This window comes from Palaemon carinicauda, chromosome 19 (genome assembly GCF_036898095.1).
Source record: "Palaemon carinicauda isolate YSFRI2023 chromosome 19, ASM3689809v2, whole genome shotgun sequence".
In the NCBI taxonomy this organism is placed as follows: Eukaryota; Metazoa; Arthropoda; class Malacostraca; order Decapoda; family Palaemonidae; genus Palaemon; species Palaemon carinicauda.
This window is the reverse complement of record NC_090743.1, coordinates 2,251,603-2,261,602: the sequence shown is the minus strand read 5'-3', so window position 1 is coordinate 2,261,602 and position 10,000 is coordinate 2,251,603. Positions and strand designations below refer to the sequence as shown.

Here is a 10,000-nt window from a genome sequence, read left to right as displayed (position 1 = left end):
ATGGCGACGATGTCTGCCCGGCTAATTTGGGTGTCATGTCGCTGTAGAGCATGATTTCTTATAGAACCTTGCTGGACGTGGCACGAAATCCTCTTCAAAAGTTTCATTGTAGTCATACCGATGTATTTGCCGGGGCATCCTCGGACTGGGCATTGGTAAGAGTAGACTACATTTGTCTTCTTCAGAGGATCGTTCTTAGGGGGCGCTGGATTGTTTCTCATGATCAAGCTGCTGGTTTTTTCAGTCTGGTAATAGATGATGAGTTTCACTTTCGTGGTCTCATCAGTGGGTGACACGTTGTTAGTAATGATGTCTTTAATGGCCTTCTCCTCCCGCTGATATTCTGCATGCATGAGGCCTTTGTAGAAAAGTTTGATGTCTCTAGATCCGCTGGTGGGGTTGTCGGACCTATCTCTAGTGCTGTCGTACCCCTGGCTGGCGCTGTCAGACCCTTCTACCGCAGAGGAACCATACCACTTGTCTATAGCTGTCCTCACTTCACGCCAGACTTGCTTGTTGCTCTAGCCGTTGTTGATGAGGACCTGTGCGGCCCTTTCCATCTCCTTGTGGGTGTCAGTCCATGACGAGCAGTGTGACAAGGCCCTACGTACAAAGGCCTTGATGGTTGAGGCCCTGTAGCGGGCAGGACATTCACTTTCGCCATTTAAACACAAGCCGAGATTTGTGGGCTTAGTGTAGACAGTGGTCTGGAATCCCTCGTTGGTGGAAGAAATCAAGACGTCCAGGAACGGGAGGCTGTTGTCGACGCTGTTCTCAAGAGTGAAATGGAGGACGCTGTTGTCCTCAAAGGTCCTCCTTAGGTTCTCGATGGCTTCGGTGGAAGTAGCTTTGACGAAAGCGTCGTCAATATAACGGAAGTAAGCGAGGGGGCACTTGAGTTGGGAGAATACCCTCTCCTCTACTACTCCCATGTAGAAGTTAGCAAAGAGTACGCTCAAGGGCGAGCCCATCGCCACGCCATCCTTTTGCAAGTACATGTACCCACGGTGAGTAGTACAGGGGGCCCTCTTAGTGCAGATAGCAAGGAGGGTCCGAAGGGCTTGCTCTGGGAAGTCAGTAGCGAGCTGGGCTTCTCCTCCATCCCTCAAGCTGGCCCATTCGTCATCAAGCAACCCTGTTGAAGACATCAAGAGAGAGGCAAATCGCACCGTCAAGGCCATTAATGCTGCAACTAACACCCTTACACCTGCCCATGATTTCGGGGGTTTATGGACCTGGTTACCTCTACGGCAATTTTAAAACCCACAGACAAGGCAACCCACTTCGACCTATCATCAGCCAATGCCCTACGCCTATATACCAGCTGACCAAAAAACTGAACACGATTTTGACGCCATATGTCCCCGACCGCCACTGAGTGGCCTCCTCTGCCGAATTCCTAGAGAGAATCAAGGACGTCCGTGGCGAGGGGTCATAGCATCGATGGACGTCGAATCTTTGTTCACTAATGTCCCTGTTGACAAAACCATCAACCTTATCGCCGATAGAGTCTACAGGGACGAGACGACTCCCGAATTGAATATCCCAGAGCAAGCCCTTCGGACCCTCCTTGCCATCTGCACTAAGAGGGCCCCCTTTACTACTCACCGTGGGCACATGTACTTGCAAAAGGATGGCGTGGCGATGGGCTCGCCCTTGGGCGTACTTTTTGCTAACTTCTACATGGGAGTAGTTGAGCCCGTCTCGGCGCGCGCCTCAGCCAATCAGGGAACTCGGATACCTCTCTCAGCCCAGTCCACTGAGCGAGAGAGGAGCCTGCCTGACCTTTTGGCTGGCTCGGTGCGCGTCCTGGCAAATCAGGATTCAGGATTCCTTCCTACCTCTCAGCCTGGCAGGCTGAGGCGAGCTCGTTGTACATCTGCCACCCGAGCCTATAACCTCCGATCGACCAACCAAAATTCGAGGCCCCTCTCTACGAACCAGAGCCAGGATATATAAGGACCCAGATCCAGCCAGAGCCTCACTTCTCGCCTGAAGACGGAGCAAGCAGTTCCGAAACGCGTCGCAATCCACTCCTGACCTTACCTGTTGTAATTTTCGAGTATTGTACTTGTATTAATTACATCCAGCCTTAACCTGAATTGTATCCTTCACCCACCTGATGAACTTCGCCAACTTGCTAGCTGAATGTAGCAACCCTGAAAAGAGAATTGTCCGTAGAATCGAGAAATTGGACAAGAAATTGAATTCTGCCGATGCAGCCATTGTATTATTATTATTATTATTATTATTATTATTATTATTATTATTATTACTATTATTATTATTATTATCATTATTATTATTATATTCTCTTTATTATTATTATTATTATTATTATTATTATTATTATTATTATTATTATTATTATTATTATTATTATTATATAAGTTACAACCCGAGCTGGAAAAGCAGGATGCTATAAGCCCAATGGCTCAACCAGGGAAAAATAGCACAACGAGGAAAGGAAATAAGGAAATAGATAAACTACAAGAAAAGTGATGAACAGAAACATGAAAATAAATCTTTCATGTAGTACTTAAATTTAAAAATTCTATTATAATTTTCATCATAAAGTATTACGAAATCTCTTTTATGTAGAACAACAAATAAACATAAGCTGTCAAATATTCAAGATTCGAGAGATATAAGTTAGTGTGTAACTTAAGCAAGTATTTACTTCATTTAATTATGTAGAGCAAAAAGACATAAACGCTTTGTCTTAATAGGGCAAGTTATGTTCCCCTCAAACTCGTTAGATCCTTTAGTGTCTGCATTCTCACCCTCCTTGTGAGCTAAGGAGGGGGACGTTTGGGGGAGTGTATAGGTCTACCTGCTGAGTTCTTAACAGTCATTGCCTGGCCCTCCCTGATCCTTGCTTGGGGGGAGATGGGTCTTAGGCGCTGATCATATTGGTTAGTCTCTAGGGCACTATCTTGCTTGCTAGGACAATGTCACTGTCCATTGCCATTCATGAGAGTCCTTTAAAATCTTTAAAAAGAGCAAAAGTGATAAAGAATAAAATAGAGATACCTCAACACATGAATTCTATTTCACGCATATTTGTCAATTTCTCTGTGTTAACATTTAGTCAGTCGACTGTCTGCAAAAAAATTCTTGTCAAAACAATGGCTTTCATTGAGGCTTCTATTTAAATGTGTTCACCGTCAGAATAATAAAAATAAGAAATAAAATTTGCACATTCTTCTCATTCTAGGTTGCCTTCTCCATGGGGATATAGATGTGGCCCTCAAGGTGGTCCTTGTATTAAAGAAGAGAACTCAGCCGTTTTTGGCCTCACTACTTTGGCTGAATGCAAGCTAACTTGTGGCCCGCATGGAGCCCTTTGGCCGAAGCCTAACTCTGCCGAGCTGGGGAAGGAAGTGGTTAAGTTCCTCCCTAAGAATATCAGTCAGAGAATGTCGGCTCACCTCGAGGTGTCAAACCTACTGGAAGAGGCTTTGTCCATCTTCAAGAAAAATATAGAACAGTACCACCCGGAATATTCAAGTGGAATGGATCTATGGGAAAATATCAAAAACCCAAAAATACTTGCACGTAGTTTGTTCCTTGACTTCACTGTTTCTGGCATGGATACCCAACTGACTCTGGAAACCGATGAGTCCTATACGCTAGCAGTGTTGACCAATGGGAACCAAACTACGGCAACGATAATCGCAGCATCCTTTTTCGGGGCCCGTCACGCCCTGGAGACCCTCTCCCAGCTCATTGATCACGATGAAATCACCGGTTCTCTCATGATCGTTTCTAGCGCCATGATCAGCGACTCCCCGGCGTTCCCGTACCGTGGAATTCTATTGGACACTTCTAGAAACTTCATCTCCGTCAGAGCCATTGAACGTACTCTAGATGCCATGGCTGCCAACAAGCTCAATACCTTCCACTGGCATATTACAGACTCCCACTCCTTCCCACTTTATTTGACATCCCTCCCAAAAATGGCATACTATGGAGCCTACTCTTCGAGTCAGATCTACTACCCAGCTGATGTTAAACACGTCGTCAATTATGGACGGGTGAGGGGCATTCGAATAATGCCTGAATTTGAAGCTCCAACTCATGTTGGGAATGGATTTCAGTGGGGACCACAGAACGGCCTGGGGAACCTCGCCGTCTGCGTGAATAAGGTGAGAATGATGAGAATAACTTTCTTTGTTGCAAATTGGATCTTTTGGAAGTATATCTACTGTCGTTTAAATACTGTATTTTGTAAGAATATATTTCGTGATACAAATCTTCCATAGAAGTTTTTATTAAAGTATTTTCACCCATAAGAATATAATCCTTGTCAAAGATCATCCTGCTTCACTTCATATTTTCTTGGCACTGGTACAATTTGTGAAAATCTGCTTTACTACAAAAGCCTTTTAAAACTTACACTTTTTTAATTTGAATGTCCCAATTAGCATAAAAGTCTTTGTAGCTTCAGATACCACTTTTTATAACAAATGCATGCTTTGTATAAGCATCCATTTCAATTAGCAATATTTTCATAAAATAAGCATAACCTTATAAATGTAGTTTCAAATTATGTTTACCTGACAGTGATTTTTTCCTGCAACCATTATCGCCTTTTCAAAGACGTTTTGAAACAAATATAATTTCATAAAACAGAAATACTGTTAATGTAAGGTAGATTTTACTGATACTTCCTACATTTACTTACCTCTGAAATAATTCCTTTTTAAAGTTCTAGCATCATCGATAAGGAAACGCGAGATTTCTACTAAATATCTTCTCCGTTTACTTATGTACCTTTTTTGGCTTAGGAACCATGGCTATCCTACTGCGCAGAGCCTCCATGTGGCCAACTGAACCTCGCCAACCCTAAAATGTATGACATCCTTGGCCAGATCTACAAAGAAATGGTGGAGTTCTTCAGTCCAATTGATTTATTCCACCACGGAGGTAGTGAGGTCAGTATTATTATTATTATTATTATTATTATTATTATTATTATTATTATTATTTATTATTATTATTATTATTATTATTATTATTATTATTATTATTATTATTAGCTAAGCGACAACCCTAGTTGGAAAAGCAGGATGCTACAAGCCCAAGGGGTCCAACAGGAACCAGTGAGAAAGGAAAGGAGGAAATAAATAAACTTCAAGAAAAGTAATGAACAATCAAAATGGCATATTTTGAATTAAGAACAGTAACAACATTAAAATATATCTTTCATGTATAAACTATAAAAGAAGACTTATAACAGCCTGTTCAGCATGAAACCATTCGCTGCAACTTTGAACTTTTGAAGTTCTACCGATTCAACTCAAGATCATTCCACAACTTGGTCACAGCTAGTATAACACTTCTAGAATTCTCTGTAGTATTGATCCTCATGATGAAGTCATGACTATTAGTATCTCTTCACTTTGCTGTACCAATCACACTTGGGTTTATATGCTTGTTGTCATAATTCTAGAGTATTTTAACCACACCAACAATACATTTTTGAATTTCCTTAGGGATGACCTGATAGATTTGTTTAAATGAGACGCTATTATCAAGAAAGAATGTTGAAGATGTTAGACTCCTAAGTAGAAGCTTGTTCTGATAGTTTTCTTCTTTATCTAACATTAAATTGCCTTAATTTTACATGAATTATATAAGTCATGTTTAATAAGACTTCAATTTCATAAAGCAAATTATCCTGGTATCAATAGATTATATATCAGAGACCAACGGAAAGAGTCGTCAGACAATGGGATTAATTTCTTATTTTCTTGAAGAGTATAGTAAATATCAGCTATATATTTTGATAAACACATGGAAGAGGAAATTTTCTTTGACTAAATATTGGTGGCAATAACAAAAACACAGAAAGTTAATTCTATAATCTCTTCGGTTATGGAAATTTAGAAAGACTTTATTAGATGCAAGTATGTCTAATGTACTGGACTTAACATTGAATTTCAACTAGCTTTTGATAGACTACCACTTGAAACAATTCTGCTGTGGCTTCACGGTTTTGTATATAAATTCAAATTCCATTGTTCAATCAAAGTCAGTCAATTCATTTTGTCTTAAGGTTCACTATCTTTCATTCTTTCTGTTTAGCTAAAACATGAGCCAAACATTTGGCATTCGCATCGTACAATTTTATATTGAAAAATGTAAAATGTAAACAAAGGCTAAATATTCTTTACTTCACAGGTCAATCTCAATTGCTGGAACACTACAGATGAAATAACCAACTGGATGACCGAGAATGGATATGGCCTGGATGATAATGCCTACTATAAGCAGTGGAGCGTATTCCAGGAGAAGGCGCACCAACTTCTCACAGCAGCCAACAAAGGGAAAAAGGTTCCAGCTATTCTCTGGACTTCCAACCTCACAGTGGCTGGTCGCGCTGACCAGTACTTGAACGCACAAGATTACATCCTTCATATCTGGAAACAAGGTTATGACCCACTGATTGGTGAACTTTTGGATAAAAAGTTCCGTGTTATTTTCACCAACTATGATCACTGGTTCCTCGACTGTGGGTTCGGCGCCTGGGTTGGTGAAGGAAACAATTGGTGCAGCCCATACAATAGCTGGCAAAAAGTTTACGACAATAGCCCTCTCAAACTCGCCACAAATCTGACCGCATCATTTGACCCGAAGCTTGTCTTAGGCGGAGAGGCGGCTCTCTGGACTGAACAAGCTGATGACGCCGTAGTCGACTCAAGGGTAAGAATTTCGCTATGTGTTCGTAGTTTAGTTCAGTGGGCCACTTGATTTTGAGGCAGTTTGATTTTCTAATATACTCTGGGACCATGTTCCTAAGCTCAGCCAGAGGAGAGGGGGCTCTCGACAGAACAAGCTGCTGACGATGTAGTTGACTCAAGGGTAAGAATTTCACTAAGTGTTCGTAGGTTAGCTCAGTGGGCCACTTGATTTTGAGGCAGTATAATTCTCTACTATACTCTGGGACCATGTTCCTAGGCTCAGCCAGTAGGTAACCACAAATATAACTTTACATTAAACCTTTTTGTTCCAGATATGGCCACGAGGTGCTGCTCTGGGTGAGAGGCTGTGGTCTAACCCTGATCACAACTGGGAGCCTGCTGAGGTTCGTCTGGTCCATCAGAGGCAGAGATTGGTCAAAAGAGGTATTGAAGCTGACCGAATTCAACCACAATGGTGCCACCAAAATGAAGGACTTTGTTCCGTTTAGAGATGGAGGTGGTGGACTGATATCAATGCTTAAACGTTTCATATACATAATCAAAAATATTTGCCTATGGCACTTTGCCTTCAAAAACAACAATAATAATAATAATAATAATAATAATAATAATAATAATAATAATAATAATAATAATAATAATAATAATAATAATAATAATAATAATAATAATAGGCAGAGACTGATCCAGAGTATCATCAAAGCGGACCGTGTCCAACCTCAGTGGTGCCACCAGAATGAAGGCCTCTGTTACGCATGATGATATGCAAGCAGGGAATGGAATATTCTAGGGTTGTTTACTCCTACAATTTGAAACAGTAAGTGAATTACTGCAGAGGCTCTACAACATTTAGAATGCTTCCAGAAGGCTAGAATCACTGTATATAATGTGTGTGTGTGTTTATGCATTTGTGTATGAATATGCCCTGTAGGCTATATATATATATATATATATATATATATATATATATATATATATATATATATATATATATATATATATATATATATATATATATATATATATATATATATATATATATATATATTTACAGTATATATAAGTATATATATATATTTATATATATATATATATATATATATATATATATATATATATATATATATATATATGTATATATATATATGAATATACAATGCATATGTGTGTATATATACACATATGTATATCATATATATATATATATATATATATATATATATATATATATATATATATATATACATATGTATATACATATATATATATATATATATATATATATATATATATATATATATATATATATATATATATATATATATATATATATACATATATATGTTTGTGGATGTATGTATGTGTGCGTGAAAGAAACCTATAGCTCATTTATCTATACATCTATAATTATTATAGTCAATTTCTATAAAGCTACAATTAGTAAAAAAAAAAATACATAAGATATAGATTTATATTTCCTGTTATGAATAATATTCTTCGAAATAATAATATGATATTGAGGCGAGTTTACTTTCCCATTGTCTCTCTGGCTGTAACTTCTATATCACAAACACACACTTATACACGTATGCAAAAATGTATACATATACATACACACCTAGAATCACACTTCTGTACATTATATACGCATATATAGATATAAGGGTATATATATATATATATATATATATATATATATATATATATATATATATATATATATATATGTATATATATACTGTATATATATATATGTACATGTATATATATACATATATATACATATATATATATATATATATATATATATATATATATATATATATATATATATATATATATATACAGTATGCACATATAAATATTACACATATACATAAGTTATATACTTTATACACATGTATATGTATAATATATATATATATATATATATATATATATATATATATATATATATATATATATATCATTGAGTGATATATTTTCATTTTGATACAAATACTTCCTATGAATAGACATATTTTAATGAGTTAGATTTTAAAAACTTTGACTACCCAATTCAGGAATGGTATTATAAATATCTCATTCAAAAGAATTATTCCAAATCAATCTAAGTTGTCTTGTCCCAATTATCTAAAAGTCTAAAGGAACTCTTTTCATGGAGCCTAAATCTCTTTTACTGGATCCGGTTATACCAATCTTATATGTAAAGCACATGTCGGATTCAACTTACGTCCTTTCTCCAGAGCGCTTCCTCGTTCAATCTACTCTACTTCCTGGTTAGGTTGAAGCAAGATCCATTACGTAAAGAGACGAACTCTGGCATTCCAAGAACGGCTTCAAGGAGGAGCCCCGTGGTGCAATTGCAAGATGGGATCTTGACTCGTAATTCACTGTTTGGAAAGACTAATTTGGATTCAGAAGTTTTGATTTCATAGTAAGATTGAATCAGGTTCCATTACGCGAATAGACGAGCCCTGGCAATCCAAGAAGGGCTTCAAGGAGGAGCTCCATGGGGCAATTGCAAAATGGGATCTTTATTTCATTGTTGGGAAAGTCTAATTTGGATTCAGAAGTTTAGATTTTCTGGTAAGGTCGAATCGGGATCCATTACTCAGAGAGACGAACCCTGGCATTCCAAGAAGGGCTTCAAGGAGGAGCCACGTGGGGCAATTGCAAGATGGGATCTTGACTCGTAATTCATTATTGGGAAGGTCTAATTTAGATTCAAAAGTTTTCATAAACAAAACGAAATTTTTAAACAATTTCCTGTTTTCTTGCAAAGCGGATGGGAGTGCCCCCTTAACACATTTCCTGACTTACTCTGTTGGTTTCTAGTCTCTTTAAAAGTAATATTTACAAATAAAGAGGATCTTGATCCATATTACGTATTCATTTCAATGAAGTATTGCATTGTAAGCTTTTAAAGAGTTTGAAGCTTACGAAATAGTTATACAAAGTAACATTATTGTATTTTGAAAAATTAAAACAATCTTTATAGACTTTTTCCAACATATTATTTGAGTGAACTAATTTCTTTGCACATGACCAATTAATAGTGTGATTTTTATCTCTAACGTGAGCAAAGAGTGCATTATTATCTTGAGCATATCTGACACTTGTCTTTTGTTCAATTCTCTTTTCAAGGGCTTTATCAGTTTGCCCAATATAGAACATTTTATACTATCGTATTTGCAGGAGAATTATCTATTAGAGTTGTTTTTATTGTATTGCTATTATCCTATTTATTGTTTACATTCAGATCTTCCTGGACAATTCCATCCTGTTCGTAA

The 10,000-nt window shown here is 37.4% G+C and overlaps 2 protein-coding genes across 2 annotated transcripts in view; both read left to right on the top strand.

Moving 5' to 3' along the window:
* The window catches only part of LOC137658393 (chitooligosaccharidolytic beta-N-acetylglucosaminidase-like), an 8,637-nt gene extending 1,000 nt beyond the window's left edge, over positions 1 to 7,637 (top strand). Inside the window, exons 2-5 of the mRNA XM_068393075.1 lie at positions 3,218 to 4,148; positions 4,791 to 4,937; positions 6,187 to 6,708; positions 7,019 to 7,637. Of these exons, the coding sequence (XP_068249176.1) occupies positions 3,218 to 4,148; positions 4,791 to 4,937; positions 6,187 to 6,708; positions 7,019 to 7,195 (1,777 nt within the window). The 3' untranslated portion in view covers positions 7,196 to 7,637. The remainder of the gene's footprint in view (positions 1 to 3,217; positions 4,149 to 4,790; positions 4,938 to 6,186; positions 6,709 to 7,018) is intronic.
* LOC137658392 (chitooligosaccharidolytic beta-N-acetylglucosaminidase-like) overlaps positions 1 to 10,000 on the top strand; it is a 33,717-nt gene that overhangs the window by 4,179 nt on the left and 19,538 nt on the right. The window lies entirely within an intron of this gene.